The following is a 20,367-nucleotide window of genomic DNA, read 5'->3' on the forward strand; positions in this document are numbered from 1 at the left end:
AGGAGCCGGGCAGTGCATGCGCACAAAACACCACACGAAGCGTTTGACGGCCGCAACATTTACGCAGAAAGAAGCCGACTAGTAGTCCTCCTCCTCCCACTCTTTTGACTTGACTGCGCCTAGGTCCTGGGAGAACAACGCGCACGCGCTGCGGCACCTCCCCCACCCCTATTGTGAGCGAACAAGGTTTCCTCGCGCGCCCGCCCAACCGCTAGCGGCTGAAGCACCAACTCTCGCGAGGTGGTTTGGCGTGAGGTGGTTCTCAGCGTCTCGCCGCCGAAGTGGCCAGGTCTCGCGAGACGCCTCCAAAAGGCGGTTGGGCTGGAGGCGTTCTTTTTACGCCCCCCAGTCTGGAGAGGTTGCTTCCCTTTTCCCTCTTCCGTCTCTCCCCCACCCACGCAGCGGGTCGGCCACCAACACGAGCGCCATGTCTCGCTACTTGCGGCCTCCCAACACTTCTCTCTTTGTGCGGAACGTGGCCGACGACACCAGGTGTGTGTAAGTGAGGCGGGGGGGCGGGGAACGGGTTGTCCTAGTACTGTCTCCGGCCTAGATGGCGCCTGAGCGAGTGACGATGTGGGGGCGCCGCCATCTGTTTAGACTTTGGCGGGCTGGCTTGACTGGCTTCCCAAGAACGAAATAGGAGGCAGCCCAGAAGGCCTTCCCGCTCTTTTCCTCCGTTACTTGTGCTTCCCTTTTTTAAATTCGACTTGGCGCCAGAAAAGCTTTAAAAGATGTATTTAGAGCAGCGAGATAATTAAGAGAATGTGTTATACGTCTCACACGCATTAGGAGTTTCTTTTAACATCGTAACCTAACCCCCCCCCCTCCGCTTTTTCTATCTTTTTTATTTTATAACATTTGGCCTAATGAGTTATGGAAGCTCGAAAACTTGCACGCTCCTTTGGTTCATTTTCTTCCTTTTAAAAGAATTTATTTACTTTGTTTATCCTGTACATTCCCCCCCCCCAGTGGAAACCCTATTCTTAAAAAAAAAAAACACGTTAGATTAGGCTGAGTGTGCATGCTTTCCAGCAAGCTTTCATAGTATACTGGGCATTTGAACTTGAGTCTCCCTGAGCCTAGTCCACTGTTCTCACCACTTCGTGAGGCTGGCCGATTGTCGTTGGGTTGGTCCTAATAAAGGTATTGCATGGGTTGTATTCTTTACTGTCTCAAACCAGTAGTTCATCTAGTCTTAGTCAACCACTTGCCCAGGAGGGCCAGCAAGTAGGATGTAGAATGTAAATGCCAGGATCTTGATGATGCCTCCCAAGGCACTGAGATTCAAAGGACATGGAAGCCCTTTTAGTTATTTTTACTAGATGTAATCTCTGTGAGTTTCTTTAATCTCCTTTTAAAGTCATCTAGGCTTGTAGTCATCCCAATCTCCAGTGGTTGTGAATTCCACAATTTAATTAACAAGGTAAATAACGAAATAGAATTCATGCTTGGTACACATGTTAGTTTGTAACAGCAAAATAAAACAGGCTCAGTGGCACTTGAAAGACTTAACCGACTGTATTGCATGTAAGCATTCTTGAGTCAGGGTTCACTTCCAGGTCAGAGGCCCTTTCCGCACGGGCCTTTTACAGCGCCCTAGGGACAGCATAAACGCCGTTCCTAGGGAGCTGTTCGCATGGGGGGCGCAGCTACATTGCAGCCATGCTCCCCCCCCAGCGGCACGAAGCCACTGTTTCCAAACCTCGCTCCCTGAGCGAGGTTTTCTGGAAGGCGCCATCCCCACCTTTTCCAATCAACTTACCCGCCCTGCGACTCTGGAGTGGTCGGGCGGGGGGTGGGGTGTGTGTCCCCTGGCCTCGGCAATGCGCCGGAAGGTCGCAGGGAAGGTAAGTTGATTGGGCGACGGCGCAGCTCTTCCCTGTCTTTACCGGGACCGTTCATGCGAACGGTCCCGGGGTGTGTGTGTGTCGGCGTCATATGCGCCAACAAAAACACACACACACACCCCCAGCGTGGCCATGCGGAAGCGGCCAGAGTATCTCTTTATTATGCTGGGAAAACGGAAGGGGGGATAATACAGAGAGGAAATAGATTAAAGCAATATCCCATCAAAATGGTAACTAATCCAATAAGTGGGTAAAAACCACTCCCAACTGCCAGTCTGGTTTTGCTTGTCTGTCTGCGGGTGGGAGTGGACCTCAGTCTTTAACAAGAATTGTGTGTTAAAATTTATGCAAAACATTTGTTTAATGAGGCTAGCCTTGAGAAAATACATTCTAAAACATCATGACTGGAATAAAGCAGCAGTCACACCTTTGCATGAGGAACAGCCTTTTTCCTCTTACATTTTATGTCCGCTCATTTTTCAACCCTACCTGAGCATTTTTTTAATCTCTCCCACCCCTATGCCTCCATGCTTCTATTATCAGTTTTGAAAGCATCCCTACCAAAGGACATTTCCCTATATGGGTGTGTGTGTGTAAAACATTACTAATACCACTCCTTGTCTGTAGTTACTTCCATATATTTCACTTCTATCACTTCACATTCTGCCTTTCTATTTCTGCCTTCCCATCATGTCTGCAGTTAGTCTATTTTACATGGCCTCTGTTCTCTCAGGGTGATGAATTGAGAGGCAGTAAACCTTTTGAAATGTAACTCATTTCTAAACTTACTGTGGTTTTTGTTTCCTAATTGCAAAACAAGTTCATTCTGATTCCTTCTCCCCAGTATAAAATGTGGAAGTCACAGATATCTCTATCTATAAGCATATATATATGCCTATAGTGTATAATCTTAATGCTTATAGATATATGGAACCCCAAGATATATATAAGTGTGTATATTGATACTGATCAATAGGTTACATTATGTAGTAATTTAACAAATTATGCAGAGATAGTCAATCCAAAACTTGCATCAGTTCCTTTCTCACAACTCATCTTCTCTCCTGGGCTTACAAGAGACTCATGATTGAGTCCAAACCCACATGTTCAGAACTGCTGCTTTGAAGAATTACTTAAGATCTGTTGGAATGCTTCTGTTCCTCCTCCAGTCTCTTCCTTAACTTCATACTACCTTCAGACTAAGGTTTTTACAAAACACACTTAAGATGTTTCCCCCATCTGTTGCCGATCTGGAAAGAGAAGGGCAACATAAAAATCTAAATAAAGTGTAGTAGTAACGGGGCTTCCACAGCAACGACCATCCCTCACTACTAGGACTTTTAAATTGGCAATTTCACATTTTTATATCAGCATATTATGACAATAAAAGTAACAGGTTCTGTGAATTCTCAACTTTAATTTTTTAAAAGAAAGTCTCTAGCTTTTTTGTTGCAAAGATGTACCTTTCCTGTTGTATCTCTGCAATAGAAGAGGATAGAGACTTTTTAAAAAAAGCTAGGAATTCATATAACCTATTTCACTTATTGCAATAGCAGCAAGACAGTATACAATTGCTCCCTTTGGCTGTGGGGACTGTGTCTGGGAAAACATAGACTTTCCCACCACACAGCCGCTAATCCTGGCTTTACTCAGTCTTTTCCAAAACTTTGCAGCAAAGCAGGTTTAAGAAAGATTGGGGGGTGAGAGGCAAGCCTGGATACCCTAGGAAGTGCATGGAAATATGATAGTGCTGTAGAGTAGCAAGAGTGGAAAAAGAAAGTAAAACTTCTCAACAGCATGGATAGTTTTTAATTAAAGGTCCTTTGCTCAAATTTAATCACATTTGTGAATGCATAATTGAGTCGTAAGTTTGTAATCGGGAACAGTTAATACATTTGGGAGCCAAACTGAGAAGTAATAGTAATTTTAATTAAATGACAGATACCTAAATTTGTGGGCTGTTTCATCAAATTACTTCACAAAAGTCCCCCCCTCCCTATCTGTTTTCAATTTTTGGTACAGTAACTACTGATTGGTGTTTCTTTGGTTCTGAATTCCCTCTTAATATTATCTGAGGAAACATTAAGTTAATTATTGCTTTTGTAAAACGGTTAGTTTTCCCGTATGTATTTGATTTTTATTAAAGCAGCAGCCAAGTTCTTAGAATGCACCCTTCTTTGAGTCTCATCTGGTTTCAGTTTTTCTTATGAATCAGCTTCTCTGTAAACTGCAAAAGGATCATTCTGATGTGTTGAACTTGATATTGAAAAAGAGTTGGTTTCCAAGAAACTGAGTGTATTCAGGAATTGTAGCAATCCACAGAAGCTACACTTTTGTCTGTTCAGTCATTTTGATTTATAAGAATTGTAAAACTTGGGAGATGGGTGACAGGGGTCATCTTTAGTATTGTTGCACATAATGCAATGTATAATGTCTGTAGTGCTGTTTGGTTGAACCACTTCATATATTGTCTCAATCATTAAAATAGCTCACGTTATTATAGCAGTATTGTAGAAGAGGAGTTGAGAGAGTGACTTGTCTAGGACCATATAGTGAGCTGCTAAACAAGGAGAGATTTGAACTGAGAATTTCCTAGTTTACAGTGCTAGAAGGCTGTAGGACTGTTAATGATTGCATTATTTCTTAGCTGCTATGCTGTATTAGCTGTCGTTTACTTTTCTGTGTCCATCTGTTTAATTATTAGTCATTCACCCACTAGCATGTGTCCTTTTTGTCATTTCTGAGTTCTGGAGGGAGGATTCAGTATAGACTTGAAAGCCATCTAAAACCTGTTCATTATTAAAGTACTCCTGATATTAAATGCACCTTTATGACATGAGTTTCATTGTCTTTTACTTCCATATTGTATGGGGGGGGCTGGCTAGGGCTGCTTAAAATAGTATTGGCACTAAGTAGAGTTTAAACAACTAGAATTTTGTTTCACAACTTCATGTAATATTTCCAGGGGAGACACAAATATTAAGTGTTCTTTTTCAGGTCTGAAGACTTACGTCGTGAATTTGGTCGTTATGGGCCTATAGTTGATGTGTATGTTCCTCTAGATTTCTACACTCGTCGGCCAAGAGGATTTGCCTATGTTCAATATCCTTTCTTCAGAAGGCTGATTAGTGAGGGGTGTGGAAGTATGAAATCCACATTTGTGTATGAGGTAACAAACCTAAATGAAAAAGTTGTTTACTTCTATGTTGTATGTAATGTGTCTTATTGTGCTGCCTTTTCCCAAAGAATAAAATGTTATAAATTGCCATATTTTCTCAAAATTTAAGCCATATCTAGCAAAATGTGCTTTTTTGTTGCAAGCTTCATAATTCTGACTGATGCTTTTAATATAAATGGCATTTGCTGCTGCAACAAATGTGTCTTTGCATCTTAATATAACTAGCATTGATGATTAATTTGTTCTTAAGTTTAGCAAAATGTGGCTGGTATTTATTGTTTAACTTCATGGAAACTAGAATAATTTGATCAAAAGTAGATTTGTATTAAAAAGGTGAAAAGTCTTGCTCTGATTATTGTCCCCTAATATACTGTCCTCTGTTGTTGCCTCAGAGTGTAAAGCTGTACAGTAATGGCGACCCCAAAGAGAAAGCATGAAAAAACCTTTAGAGTAGAGTTCAAGAATTAAGGCAAGTAGACAAGCCAAAGACCTCTTAAGGATCAGGCTTGAAGAGAAGGGAAAGTTTGGGAAAAGAAAAGATAAAGAAAAGCTGGAAGAAGGACAAGCCATAATGGGAGACAAAGCTTCGCTTTATCTACAAATGGGGGAAAAGGTTGGTTTTCAAAGTGTAAAGATAAAGCCATCTGTCATTTTTGACCAAGCATCTCATGACAAGTCCTTCTGACAAGCACTTAAAGAGTTAAAGGTCAAGATGAAGTTGAATGGTGGCCAAGATTAAAGGAGCCATACCTGATGTATCCTACAGAATAAGAGCTATCCTCTTGCTTGTGTAAGTGGTAAACCAATCAATTTTTCTGGTGTAGTCTAGTAATGGGCCCTGTAATTCTTGCTTAATAATTAGTTGTGTCTTTTTAAACTATGGTTCTGAGGGAAATGCAGTCTTAACTTGAGTTTGTCTGCTTAGCTTCTGCTTAGAAGCTGGTAAATAGAAATCTATTTGGATTACAGAGAAATGCAAATATGAGTACATTATGTCATATTTGACCCAAGCTTAATTTTTTAGTGTATGCCTTCATCAAAGATTTGGGTTTAACTTTACACTAGAGTAACTTTTAAACCTATAGCAGAAAAGTCTAGGGAACAATCCATTTTTAGTACTAACTTCATCAAAGTTCAGCACTTGAAATGTCACAATGGGAGTCCCAATTTAAGGGGAACACAGATTCTCAGTATGAGAAACCAGCCTTCCTTGACATATTAGTATTTATGGGAAGAATATGGCATTCACACTTTTTAAGTGGAAATTTGCCTTTTTTCTAAAAGTTTGTAATAGGTATACAGTTAATGTCAGCTAATTTTTGGTTATGCCAAAATAAGTTGGTAAAACAAGGGTATATGATGGCATTAGAAAGCCAAACCTTGTTAACTATAGCTGTAAATACTTCAAATTCCCAAGTACCTTAACATCTAGCACATTTGAAGATGTCCGTGATGCTGAAGATGCCCTTCATAATTTGGATCGAAAGTGGATTTGTGGCCGTCAGATAGAAATACAATTTGCTCAAGGAGATCGGAAAAGTAAGTGAATTGTGTTCACAATTAATTTAACCCTTAAATAATTGGGGCTTAAATTTTATTACATGGGGTTATAAACCCCAAATCTGCTACATATGTAGAACTTGAATTTTTGTTGTGCTCACTTCACAGTCCACCAAACTGTCTTGAGCTGAGTCCTGAAATGATGGTTCACAGTAAGATGATCAAGTTGATCCTCTCGGGGTTTTGCATCCTATTTCAACAGATGTTTTTGTGGTGGGAGTATGTGTGTGGATTTCTATATATGTCAACTATACTCTTGTGTTTTAATTGTTTTGTTTTTATGGTAGCTGTCCTTGGCTCTGAGGAGGAAAGGCAGGATATAAACATGTTAATGACAGGAAGAAATTGGATTTACCAAAGCCAGTTGGAATATATTAAAGTATCAGATAGTAATCTGTAAACATTAAGAAACTGTGTTCAATTTTTTTCTTCAGCTCCAAACCAAATGAAAGCCAAGGAAGGAAGAAATATGTACAGCTCTTCCCGTTACGATGACTATGACAGATACAGGCGTTCTAGAAGCCGTAGTTATGAAAGAAGGCGTTCTAGAAGCCGATCCTTCGACTACAACTATCGCCGATCTTATAGTCCTAGAAAGTAAGTGTTGTTCTTGGCTTGACCTATGCTGCCATGTGAAGGAGAAGAGAGATCATATTGCCTGTCTGACACCTCTAAGTATCCAGTCTTTTTTGTAATTACATGCATGGAAGTGTTTTTTGCCTTGCATGCACCATCTGGTCTACAATAGTCTGTGCCATTGAAGAGGAAAAAAAGTGCATCTCAAGAAACTTCTTAGTGGATGCGTGTGTTATTGTAAAGTATATGCCACTGTTTACTTTTTCTGATGTACCTTTTTAGCAGTAGACCTGCTGGAAGACGTCGCCGTAGCAGAAGTCCTTCTGATAATGATAGGTAAAGATTCTTTTATATAACCAGTTCAAAATTGGATTGGTGTGCCTAGGATAAGCCATTTTAATGTGAGATATGGAACTCCTAGCAACATGTCCATATTCAAATGTGTTCTTCCTCTTTCTGATAGGTTCAGACACCGTAACCGATCTTTTTCAAGGTCAAAGTCCAATTCAAGATCGCAGTCTAAGTCACCACCCAAAAAAGAAATGAAGGCTAAATCACGTTCTAGGTCTGCATCTCGTACTAAATCTAGAGGCACTTCTAAAACGGATTCTAAGACACACTATAAGTCCAGCTCGAGATATGAAAAAGAAGCGAGGAAAAAAGAACCAGCTAGATCCAAATCTCACTCAAGATCTCATTCTAGATCTAGATCAAAATCCCGATCCCGATCATGGGCTAGTCCCAAATCCAGTGGCCACTAGCAGTGTACCTTGTTTTTTAGGCATGTATCACCCAATTACACAGTTCAGTTATAATGTTGCAGCATTGCTTAAAATATCTTTGTCAGTTTTCCCTGTAGCAGGCAACTATAACAATTAAAACACAAATGGAGAATCTTATACAAGAGTCCACTTCGTTAAATGTCATGGGCAGCTACTGAAGTTGTTGTGGCGTCTATGTATATTTTTGTAATACACCTGCATTTTTATGGTTTAGATATTGATGGTACCTTCATCATGATCATAGCATTGTCCTAATAAGAATTTCATTCACAGATAAAATGTTCCAACTGTTCCATGAACATAACAGTTATTTAAATTGTCCAGTAGCTCCTGCTGAACAAGTGGAAAATTGGGCAGCAATAATGCAACACCAACAGCTGCAAATATAAACGGGTCTTTTCACATTCTAGATCAAAAGGGGAGGAGAGGGTTGCTATTCTCCGTGCTCACTTGTATCAAGATGGCTGGTTCCTGGAGCAAGTGGAAAGATAGCATTGAGTTGTAGGCCGTATAACAACATGGGCTAAGATCAGCCATGAGAAGTTATTGTGAGTCTTGTTGAGATTTTTGGTGTCCCTTATATTTGAACCCCTACAAGTGAAATAATTAGGTAAATGTGTTTACACTTATACAAAGTGTGGTACATCAAGTTTTAGTGAGCAATGCTCACCATTTTCTTAGGGCTTATTGCTATATAGATGCAAGTAAAACATCTGATTAGTATATACAGTATGTCAGAACTAAATTTTTATGCCAATGGCTTCATTAAGTAGTTTGTGTCCATCACTACCAACTTCCAGCCAGGCCTCTAATCCTAACTGGTAGCTTGAGTTTATACTTCAGAACCACCTTTGAGCAGCAGGTCTCAGTTTTGTACCCTTTGCTTTTGATTTGTTGTTCTAAGCTGAAATTGAAAAAAATGCCATGTATTTTCTGGAGATGGCACAATGTTGTATTATGAACATCGAAAATCTACTGAAATGTAAAAAGTCAGCTTCTGACAGCCAAGGGTCCTCTGTTTCTATTAAATAGGATCAATGAACATTGATGAAAGAATCCTGTTTTCAAATCCAGCAGGACTTGTCTGAACATGAGCTGGGTTTTTTTTAAATAGTGGCTGTGCAACGTGTTTAAGGGGTGATTCTAGAACCTTTGTATATTTGATAGTATTTCTAATTTTGGTTATTGTTCATGTTCTGCTATGCAATCATTTATATCTGCATTCCTTTAATTTTGTAGACTTCTCCCTGATGTATAGTTTGAAACAACACAGTGTATTGTTAAAAACTGTAGCATTAGAGTGCAGCTCTGGTCAGAGGAAAGTTGTGGAAATAAACTTTGTATTTCCTTTCTTATAGAGGCTTCTTAAAAAGTATTTTTATATGTTCTTTCTAACAAATATTGTATATGACTTAAAACATCAGTGTTTTGATCAAGGTATAGACCCAGCTTATTCTCTGCTTGCTGTAAATCTAGCAAACATGTTGTAATAAAAAAGGAAATATTGCTCTAGTAGAATTATTGCAGTCTTAGAACTTTAATTTTGGCCTGGGAACATATACAAATTTGTAACTGAAGGGAATTCAAATTCAAATAGGAAAATAAGTTACGCTTTAAAATCTTGAATACTGACCTTAATTTTCATGTTCAGTATGGTTTGATAGAAAGGCTTGAACTTAATCAAGTTGTTCAACACTTGTTTGAACATTTTAGGAGTATGATTTCATTTTGTGCTAAGGGCAGGAACAGTTGTCAGATACCCACTACCTTCAAGTTGTATGTGTTCAAACTTACTAACCTATGCAAACATTAGTACCTTGCAGTATGGCTTCTAATAAATGAGAGCAAATGCCTCTGAGCTGCAATTAACTTTTGAAATGTCCTAGGCTATATTGTGTGACTTCCAAAGATTCTGGCCTGTACAGTGTGGCAAGATATAACATTTAGCTATTTAAACACTTCTCTGTCTGCTGGGTGAACATGAGCTGTCCAATTTCAGCCTCTTGTACCTCACAAGGTTGGACGGCGGCAGCTAAGACCCAAGGGCACTTTGTCTGTTGGAAAGACGAAAGCTATAGCTACAGTAGCTCAAAAAGGATACAGATGCTGCTGCTACTAGTGAACTGGGGGAAGTATTGGTATAGCTGATCCTCCTAACATTAATAGTGGTGCTCTCAAGATATTGTTTGCTGAGGAGTAGGGATGTTTGAATGCTAAGAATTAGTTTTGTGGACATTTCTGCCTAGTTCAGCAGGCAAACTGGCTTAACAGTAAGTGCTCACCGGTGTCAGGATTTTATTAGCTGAGAGCTAGTTTGAAACCTCAGAAGAAAAAGGAACCTTGGAAACTTACCGTGAGGCTTCCTTCTGCTCTGAGATAAGGAGGGCATCTTGAAACTTGGATGTTTTTCACTGGCTGCTCAGGGAGACATGACTAAAAGCTTTCCACTTCCTGTCTCCCAGGTGCAAAACTCTTGGCGCAGTTTAAACACTTCCCAAGCTAACTAATAGTACAGAAAGAAAAAATACTGAACAGTGAACAGTAACAAAAACAAGATAAACTGATGTAGTGAAACTGGTGTTAGAGCAACAGTAACCAAACCAAACTGAAGGAGATGAACCGAGTCTTCCCTTTCATAGTTTCCAATTGTTATTGCCATCGAATCTTATTTCTGCTACGTGATGAAATTAATTCTTACTCTGAGGAGGAGGGGATCTTGAAAAGTGATGTCCCTCTGACTTTGGGTGGGAATTACACATCCTCCATTGTGTTGACTGAAGAAAAATTATTTTGTAGTGCCTCACAAAGGTCAGTATGAAAGATCAAGTCATTACCTTACATATCTCCTCAACTGAGGTTTTGTGGTCAAGGGCAGCATTGGCTGCACTTCATACTGAACTGGCTGTGATGCCTGTGGGGACAGGGATGTTCCTGGCCTTATATGCCTTGGAAATGCGCTATTTCTTGGTGTAACATACAACTGACTAGACATTTTTTCTCCTTTGTTTGGGCCTTGTTTGTATGAGAGCCCTTCTTGTATATTATGAGACCCCTTCTCAGATCTAGCATGTGCCAAGTTTTCTGGCTACAGACAGAAGAAAACGAGTTTGGATTTATATCCCACCTTTCTCTCCTGTAAGGAGACTCAAGACATCTTACAATCTCCTTTCCCCACAACAGTCACCTTGTGAGGTAGGGGGGCTGAGAAAGTTTTGGAGAACTGCCTGGCCCAAGATCACCCAGCAGGCTTCAGGTCTAGGAGTGGGGTAACAAATCCAGTTTGCCAGATAAAGAGTTCACTTCTCATGTGGAGGAGTGGGGAATCAAACCTGGTTCTCTAGGTTAAAAGCCACCTGCGTTTAACCACTACACCTTGCTGGCTGTCAAAAGGACAGTAGGTGAATGTCTTGTTTTCAGTGAAGAGGTTTTTAAAGAGGCTGAATAGCCATCTGTCAAGAGTGCTTTGATTGTGTATTCCTGCATGGTAAGGGGTTGGACTTGATGGATCTTTTAGTCTCTCCCAGTTCTGATTCTGTGAGGAACCTATGGTGATCTGTGTAAATAGGGATGTGTAGGTATGCCTTGATGAGATTGATGGAAGTCATAAAGTTTCCAGGAATGAAAGCTTTACTGAGTGTAGAGTCTTCATGAAAACTGTTTGTGGGTCACAAAACCATTGACATATTTCAGATCCAGAATGGCTCACAGTCCCTTTTTCGCTTGGGTACTATGAAGAAAATGTAATAGACACTTGTTGAGAGATCAGGGAAAAATAAGGAACTGGTTTGGGAGGAGACTGGTGAACTCTAGCATAATTAAATTATTTGTTTCACTCAATGGCCCTGTTGTGACTGTTCCCATTGAACTTGGAAATGTAGTCTTCCTGGCCTGGCATTACTTGTTTTCCTTGCTTGAGAGACTGATTGATCATGTTGGATTGGTAGGATTGGAATTGTGAGGCCCTGTTGAACCACAAACTTCTACAAATGGAGCTTTTGCTCTTTTCCCACTGGGTCTTCCTACAGTCAAGACTGGACCATCGCAGTGTGAGACAGAAATAAAAGGAGGTTGGGGAGAAATGACTCCTATCATCTTTTTGTAAACTTTTTGGCATGGCCTTCTTGTCTCTAGTCTTCACCAATATTTTGTCTAGTGTATTTCCAAAAAGTCTGCCATCCTAAAAAGGCCATCACTATTGGAATGAAGGGTATGTTTGCCTGCCTGAAGTCACAGGGTGTGTCTGGTGGTAGCTGCTGGTACCACAGAATGAGCTGTGAAGGTCATGGTGTCTAGAAACACATCAAAGAAGGAAACAGCCGTAGAGATGCGATTTGTTCCTTCAGTAGCTTTTCTATTATTGCTAGATGTGAGCTCACCTAATTTTCCGGCCCAGACAACAGAAGCCTTCAAGATACGGGCAGCAGTAACCGGTGCCTTATAGCTAGAGCAAACACTTCTTAGGATTTGCCTTTTCTGTCTAATGCATCCTTTATGGACCTTATGTCTCCTAAAAGGAAGTCTGTAAATTGCAAGGTTGCAATGGGGACATCCACTAGTGGTACCTGCAACATTTCTATAGTGTGTGGGGCTAGGGAATATAGATTTTAATAGTATTGGAAAACAGTTCTTCATGGGTTCCCCCCGCCCCTTTCTGCCTTTGCCAATGGGCCTTTCAAAGTATCTGGGGAAGGCATTTTGGCCTAAATCTGGCCCCTTTCAGCAACTTGTCAGAGAGGTTCACTGCCATAACAGCCTTAAAGAGACTGATAATCTTCCCTTTAAATAACCTAGTGGGCAGCCTTCTGTGGCTGATCCATCCTCTGAGAATTTGCCTTCTGTCATTATCTGATAGGGAAGATCGAGTATCTGATAAGGAAGCCTTTTTGGTTGCCTTGGTGGGCTACTGTTGGAATTTCTCCCCCATGGTGTTTGGCTCAACTTTCTCAGACCTAAACAAGCCAACAAGAGTGGGAGGGGGGAGTGCTGTGGTTCTCTGCATAAAGCTGGGGTGGGGATAGGAGTCACAGGATTGCTTCCCCAATTTACCTGGAGCAGGATGGCTGAACTCCCACAACCTCAAATGAGAGGGTGTATTAATACATTTACCCCTTAGACCTTCAGTTCCTTCTGCTGATTAAGGCGCTCAGGGTAAGATCAGCCACTATAGCTGCAGGCTGAACTGGCAGCCATTAGGGCTAGTTCCTACTGAGCCCTTTGGGGGAGGGCGGTATAAAAGTGGAACAAATAAATAAATAAATAAATAAAAATACTGTAAGACCCTTTTGCAAGCTTCATCTGTGGCACATTAAGCCACTTTATTTTGCACCTGGGACTTTTTAGTTCTTTGTCCAGGTCTCTCTGGGTCGTCTGGTCATCTTGCAACAGAGACAATAGCAGCTGTGGGTCTACATCCTCTTCAGAGAGGAATTTCTCCATGCTCACCTATCCTGCCTGAGAGACAGGAAGTGGAAAGTTTTTAGTCTTGCCTCCCTGAGCAGCAAGTGGGAAGCTCCCAAGTTACCCTCCCTCCTCAGAGCAAGAATGACATGTTTACATGTAAAGACTCTGCAAAACGTTTAAGTCAGTAAAGTAAAGACTCTTTAGTGTAAAGACTCTGCAAAACGTTTAAGTCAGAATTCACGGCAGTTGCCAAAACAAGCTTTCTTGTAGCACTAAAGCAGTATTAACTTTTCTTGGTCCTTTCTTGGGAGGAGCCCTGCTTTATCCTTGCCTAAGCCGATTTCTCTGTAGCTCAGCTGTGTTGACAATAGCCACATCAACAGAAGTTGTTACACTGTGTTGGCCAAAGTACATACTTTCCCTATGGAAACACAATCAGTGCTGCATTTTGTAGGATCTGGGAAGGCAAATAGCCATGTAGAAAATAGGGCTTGCTGGAGGGAAAAAGAATAGAATCAGCAGAAGAATAGAATGCAGCCAATTATGTGAAATTGCTGAGGTCCAGTTGTTGTTTTATAATTATGAAATCCTCATAGATATTCCACACTGTGTCTAAGCAATCAGAATTATGACCAAGGCTGACAGTTAGTAGAAGCTGTAAAAATAATGACAACAAATTATGGGGGGAAAGGGGTTAGGGATTTTTATTGAATTTTGTTTCCAATTCATATTCAAGTAATGCATTTAAATACAGAATTTAGAACACATTAAAATTATATTGGGCTACAGTAAGTACCTTGGATTGATCTGGGATGCAAGACGTAATACATTTTGGTACAGTATCCAATTTTAATGTTAGTTGGGGAAGTGGTTTAAGTTTTGATTGTTGCTAAAAGATTTTGAATGTATACATTGGTATATAGCCAAGTATCTCTGGCACTATATTTTCCTTGTTTGACTTTTGACAATTATAATATCACAACTAGACATTTGCTACGAAAGATGTTTTGATTTTGCAAGTATTGCCAATATCAAATCTGAGATTCCATTAAAAATCTAACTATTAGAAATGTTGGTTGCCAGAAAATTTCAGAAGCAAAACCAATTGGAGAATTTTTTCTACAGTTCTGCTGTGAAGCAGCTCTTTGGACAAGTGTTGTAATGTAGTAAGAATTTAAAGTGCCAAGTTCAAACATAGTTCCAGGCTAAACATTGTAAAGCAGGAATCTCAAATGGAATTATGCCTCGCAGATGGGCTTCTGGCAGGCCTGCATGTTAAAGGAGAATCGTCTTAGAAGAAACTTTGAAATATCCAATACTGTAATGGTTTGTCTTGGCTAGTCACTTAATACATTCAAAATGGAAGCAACACTGGGCGCAATCCAACACAGTTCTATACTTCAGTCCCAATGAATTCATACAGGCTGCAGGATTGCATCTTAAAGCACACTTTACTTGTCCTATTAAATTAACAAGAATTGCTTCAAGTGTTCCTAGGAGCACAGCCTTGAGATGCAATTCAGCTTCATTAAATAAATGTGCTATTGCAAATAATGAAAACTGAACTGCACTCAGTTTTCAAAGTTTTTGTTTTACCTTCTGACTCATGAGCTTTTTGCACCATGTTCACTTTAAAAGCTCAACTTACAAAGCCAAACATGGGTCATACCCTCACAGTTACTCAAGTGCAAGGGCACAGACATATGTGCTTGTTTTTTTAAACTTTTTTTTTAAAAAAATCATGCCATGAGCTTAGCATGGTCTTTTTTTTTACATTCAGCAGTTTTGTACTAAAAATACTTTTATTCTGGCAGGAAAGCCCAGCATAAATGTACATATGCTACAAAGTTTTACAGTTATTTACATGGCTCTTTCTTCCATATGTAAAAGATGTTTTTACACTTGCAAACCTCATTTAAACAAGTTCATCTAATTTCAGACTGGCCTTAACAGTTCTATTTTAAGAAGAGATATAAAACACACAAAATGTATTTCAAATACAGCTCAGTGAAATTGAAGGAGAACACTGAAAAGCATTTGGCAGTCATCTGGCAATGCAAAAATGCTTTTGAGTTGGCACACTTATAGGCTGGTTGTGTTCCCCTAGGCTTGTACAAGAAGTTCGAGATCAAATGCAGGCTCATGTTTTCTGTTCTTACAACATTCATTTTCCAACTTAAATGTTCAGCTTTTGGTTACAGGGCTTTGATGGTTTGCCTGCCTAAATCTCCTTCTCAATGACAGATCAGCCATATGTAATGCACAAAATGGAAAAATACATGATCTTACATAGTTTTCTAAAACAATTTTTGATTTTTTTAAAATTTGGAGTGTCAGAAAGTTACCATTTTTTTTTACTCCAACACCTACAACATGTCATAAAGGTAGGCAAATCATTTTTGCAATTATTTTGTAGCATAAATTTAGTCAACTGGAGTTAATTTTACATTACGTGAAAAGGTCACAGTGCCTAATGAGAACACAAAAGCTAGATGGTCTTAAAAGCAAGCGCTGACACCTGTGGTGAGGAACTGGTACAGGCTGCCTATCAGTTTTAACACAACAGAGAAATAGATACAGTGCACAGAGCACCAGAAGAGTGACATGTGGACAATTCTCACAGAGCGAATCAGAATTCCAGGTGTGTGTGGGGTTGAACTTTGAAACCCCAGCACTGCAGACTTCAAAACTGTAAAATGTGGGTTTTTTTTTTTTCAAAGATTACACTTTATGCCTGAACTTTAAGCAAAGTCTTCAACTGAAAAGTCATGATATCTTTATCAGCAGGGTTGAGTGAAACAGTGACCCAGTGACTCGGTGGCTTAGGAAGTACACTTGGAGAAGGAGGCTCACTGAATTTTGCTCCAGCATAATTTTGGTTGGCTTGAGGCATGAAGAGTGCTGTGGATAATGCTGGATTCCAATTCTGACTAGTTGGAAAATGCATTGTGTTCTTTCCCCCAGTCTGCATGGCTTGCCACGCTGCAGATGGTGGATTACATCCATGTACCCTTTCTTTTTTGTGGATTTTCTTCATCTGTGAATTCTGATCTTTGTTCTTTTTCCTGTTTAGCTGCTGGTGGGTCTTATTAGAATTTCGGGGCTGGGTAGATGGACTGTTAAACCTTTCTCCACCCCCCATTTTCAACTTAAGTGTCACCTATTGAGGAAAGAAAAATAGAGGAAAGAGAACAAGCACAAATGTCAACAGAAATCTGAAGTATTTTCTTGAAAATACATGCACAGAACACAAAATACATTTTTTTCTGCAAAGGGAATGCCAAACTTTAGTATTGCTAAAGGCTAAGTTAAATGTTACAAGGGTTTCCCAGACAATTTAAAAAGTGGAGGGAGGGGGTGCTCAGTGCCACGATGAAGGAAGGACTTGACAGGAATTATCCCTAAATTGCTATTCTGTCCAGGAGGGATGAAAGACAAATATCTCAAACTTTCACAAACTAATCTGGCTACCAAAGAAAAGCCACTAGAACTTTGTTCTCAAATACAACCAAAGTTCACAAGCCAGTCCACTTATTACACCCGAAAACATTGTCATTTGAAAAGTTACTTAAGTTCATAACGGTAACAAACGGTAAGTTCATAAAGTTCATAACGGTAACAAAACATAGATTTATAAAACAGATTGGCACACATATGAGATTTGGGTATTTACACATTAAAACCTTAACGTGTGATACAGAATGTTCTTGCCAAATATTCTACAAGCAACACCCCAACGGAATAATAGGCAGATATAACATCTAAATGTTGAGTAATTAAACATCGTTACTACAATACTACCTCAATTTTCATTGCTTCCTACAAAATATAAGGCTATAATGCGTTTTTACATGTGAGCTCCAACTCTTCACCAAGGATGCAGGAAGCCATGACAAATGGTCTTTCTTAACAGACCAGTTCTGAGCAGAGAAGATTTCAAAATACCCTTCAGGTTGCATTACAGTTATTGCCCTGTTTACCTTTCAGTTTTCTTCTCAAAGTCCACAGTCTCCACCTCCTGCCCTCTTTCTTGCTGCCACACCTGAAAGAATAGATGCTGATTCCTGTTGGATCCCTTCCTTTGCCTGGAAATGGTAGTTCTCATGGGCCGATCTGCTGTTTTCAGCCACGAAGCCGAGCCCAACATCGGATTCTTGGCACGCGGGCTTCAAGGGTAGAAGTCCCAGCTCTAAAAAGACAAAGTATGAATAAGTATCAAATAAAGTTCCTTGCCAGAAAGTAGTAGTTTTGGGGATGATACGTAAATAACAGCCCAACTGACCAATCCTAGGCCCAGCCACATAGTTACCAACCAGATTCTACTTGGAAGGCTTTAAAGGACCTCAAGGTTGATGAGTTCTAACTACTAGCCTCTAAACATAAAGATGTGCTTTGTCCATCTTTACTTTAAAAAAAAGTGGATACCTTAATTTTGTATTCTAATATGAGTACACTACTGGCTACATTAACATTTAAAAGTCAGTTTGCAGTAAACTATTATTTCTTGTCTCTTCTACTGTGTATTTTCAATTCCAGGGCAGCAATAATGGTCTACTAGAATCTACAGTACTTAAAGACAAAAAGCGAGTTGTAGTATAAGCTTCTGTGAGTTGGAACATATTAAAGTATTTTGTGTATTAGTTTAAAAAGAAAAAACCCAGCAAAACAGAATGATCAATTACAGGGCTGCCTATAGGAAACAACTCATTTAAAATACTTCTGTACATCAAACTTTTCATTGTTTGTAGTTTACATTTTAAACATATTGCTCAGATTTTACAAAATTAAAACAGTTTATTTTAGTGAAATCCAGTAGTGAGCAAGCCCACATAGATTTTTTACATATTCATATCAAGTTACTAGTCTGAACTATTGACTCAATTGTAGAAAATTTAAATCACTCATTTAATTCTCAAAAAACTAACAAGTATTCGAAACCCCTCCCCCAGTACTTCAGATACTGTAAGAAAGCTCTTCCACATTGGTTTTTTGTTGTTGTTCAGTCAGGTCTGACTTATGAGGGTCCCTGGTGGGGTTCCAAGGCAAGAGATGCTCAGATATGGTTTGCCACTGCCTGTCTTCCACTGCCTATCAGGTCTTAGAGGTCTCCCATCCAAATTCTCATCAGGATCAATCCTACAAAGCATCTGAGATCTGACAAGATCAGGCTAGACTAGATTATTCAGGTCAGAGTGCGTTTCTTTTACTGAACACAAATAGTTATTTGACGCTTACAATAAACACCCCCCCCCCCCCATGCACAAGGTTCTCACTGCATGTAGCATCTAAGTCTCACTTTGAACGAAGTACATGGCAGTAACCCACTTCCAAAAGAGCAGGTCTCTTTGCCCCAGCAAGTCCAATCCTGTCCAGTGAGGCACATCTTGGCCATTGATTTCAATGCTAGTCTGCTCTGCATAGGACCACTTTTCTTTCCAGACCACAATAACAAATAAAAGAAATTATCTCCCCCACGTACAATATCTCCTTGATACAAGGCTCGTACCATGGTCTCTCCTGAGCATAATGGTTCCACCTCCTTTTCTCCACAAGACACAAGACAAACACCCCATTTTACACATATTTTTCACAATTTGCTGCAAAGGATGAGGTCACATTCACACTAACCGCTAGGGGCAAAACAGCTTTGATTACATACACCAAACAACTCTCTTTCTCTGGACATTCGTTTTCTTCCCCAGCTCCCGCAGGGAAACATCACTCCTGGATTCAAATACGGTTGCAAACTACGACTCGAGCAATTCTTGCAGATATGGGGGGGGGGCGTTTTGGGCGGGTGTTCAACGGGGGTGTAAATGCACAGAACCTCCCTTCCAAAACTGCCTTTTCCTCCAGGGGGCGCATCTTTGTAGTAGATCTTGACCTGCTGTGATCACAGAACACCAGACCCCACATGGAGGCTGGCAAGCCTAACAGGATACTTGACCCGCTGCTTACATCCCCGATCCTTTAATGTCGTTGACACACAAAACCTCAACCCTCAAAGCACGTCACAAACATACCTACCCCCAGGAAAAATGCAGTCATCCTTACCCAATTTTTTTTTTAAAAAATCTCGATTACCAAACAGTTCCACAGCCGTGGCAATCTTGCCTCAATTTTATTGGGGAGGGGAGGGGAGATTCCTTCGGGCAAGCAGTCTATCTTACAGCTTTTATTTTGTCGCCAAGGGCGGCCGGAAGTCCTTCTGACACCCGCCCCTTCCCTTCAGCGTCCCCCCAAACAAATACCTTCCAATTCCACACCCCTTATCAGACGACCCTTCGTTTATTAGTTGTTATGCAGGCCAGCCCCTTTCAAGCACGTAGCAGAAGCAACACCCCCCCGCCCTTTCTTGCTAGACTTTTTCACTGTCTTCCGCTGTCTTGGGGGGGGGGGGGTATACATGATCGGGTAACCTCTCCCATTCCTTTCTCCTCTGAACAACAACCGCCTGCCCCCTCCCCCCGCCAAGCGCTAAAGAGAGCCTACCTCTTGCTTTTAAAAAGAAAACGCAACATGGCGGCGCACTATCGGCTCCCATCCCACCTCCCTCAGAACTTTCTCCCACCCCAAGTTCTTACAGACAGACCTTGATCCGTCCGCCTCCCCACACGTCTAGTCACAGCCTCAACCGCTCCTCGCCTTCCTCAGAGACAGCGGCGAACACAAAATGGCGGACGCCTTCCTGAGCTGAAGAGCAGAAGGAGGGGGAGTCTCTTCTTTTCTCGAGCAATCTGACCAATAACAGTGCGGCGCATACAAAAAGTTAGCCAATAGTAACAGCGTCCGCCTGTTGCTAGGGTTGTGAGGGCGGGTTCTGTAGGAGGAGAAAAGGAAATAGGGAAGCTGCTGTCGGTTGTTGTTTCATTTTGAACGCTCTGTACGGGGGAATGTCGGGAAAATGTGGGGGGAAGGTTCCGGATGGTGTAATGCGAAACCAATGGAATAAAGCGGGGCAGGAAAGCGGAGAGAGAGCCCCCCCTTTCCCTTTTGGTCAAATTTGAAAAGTTGGCCTCTA

The 20,367-nt window shown here is 40.7% G+C and overlaps 2 protein-coding genes and 1 long non-coding RNA gene across 8 annotated transcripts; 2 read left to right on the forward strand and 1 right to left on the reverse strand.

Moving 5' to 3' along the window:
- The first annotated feature begins 276 nt into the window (after positions 1-276).
- Positions 277-9,464, forward strand: SRSF10 (serine and arginine rich splicing factor 10). 6 transcript variants are annotated; one of them, XM_048500100.1, is made up of 6 exons: positions 277-492; positions 4,848-4,952; positions 6,464-6,567; positions 7,023-7,185; positions 7,450-7,500; positions 7,628-9,464. In XM_048500100.1, exons 1-6 carry the CDS (start codon positions 428-430, stop codon positions 7,923-7,925), a joined length of 786 nt encoding a protein of 261 aa, XP_048356057.1. In that variant the 5' UTR covers positions 277-427; the 3' UTR covers positions 7,926-9,464. The 6 variants fall into 6 exon arrangements, with proteins under 6 accessions (XP_048356057.1, XP_048356054.1, XP_048356056.1 ...); XM_048500097.1 differs by having other exon boundaries at positions 278-498; XM_048500099.1 differs by having other exon boundaries at positions 278-492; positions 7,447-7,500.
- Positions 9,465-11,222: 1,758 nt separating this feature from the next.
- LOC125434738 lies at positions 11,223-14,134 on the forward strand. Its single transcript, XR_007244818.1, has 2 exons — positions 11,223-13,502; positions 13,542-14,134. It is a non-coding gene; the product is annotated as an uncharacterized LOC125434738 (long non-coding RNA).
- PNRC2 (proline rich nuclear receptor coactivator 2) lies at positions 14,024-20,088 on the reverse strand. The gene is made up of 3 exons (XM_048500353.1): positions 19,939-20,088; positions 17,327-17,535; positions 14,024-16,506 (listed from the first exon to the last, which is right to left on the reverse strand). Exon 3 carries the CDS (start codon positions 16,486-16,488, stop codon positions 16,075-16,077), a length of 414 nt encoding a protein of 137 aa, XP_048356310.1. The 5' UTR covers positions 16,489-16,506; positions 17,327-17,535; positions 19,939-20,088; the 3' UTR covers positions 14,024-16,074.
- Between the last annotated feature and the right edge of the window lie 279 nt (positions 20,089-20,367).

This window comes from Sphaerodactylus townsendi, linkage group LG06 (genome assembly GCF_021028975.2).
Source record: "Sphaerodactylus townsendi isolate TG3544 linkage group LG06, MPM_Stown_v2.3, whole genome shotgun sequence".
NCBI classification, from domain to species: domain Eukaryota; kingdom Metazoa; phylum Chordata; class Lepidosauria; order Squamata; family Sphaerodactylidae; genus Sphaerodactylus; species Sphaerodactylus townsendi.

Coding starts and splice junctions, on each gene's coding strand:
- SRSF10 (XM_048500096.1), top strand. CDS start 428: ATGTCTCGCTACTTGCGGCCTCCCAACACTTCTCTCTTTGTGCGGAAC. Junction 4,953..6,463: donor AGAGGATTTGCCTATGTTCA/ATATCCTTTCTT, acceptor AACATCTAGCAC/ATTTGAAGATGTCCGTGATG. Junction 6,568..7,022: donor TGCTCAAGGAGATCGGAAAA/GTAAGTGAATTG, acceptor TTTTTTCTTCAG/CTCCAAACCAAATGAAAGCC.
- PNRC2 (XM_048500353.1), bottom strand. CDS start 16,488: ATGGGGGGTGGAGAAAGGTTTAACAGTCCATCTACCCAGCCCCGAAAT.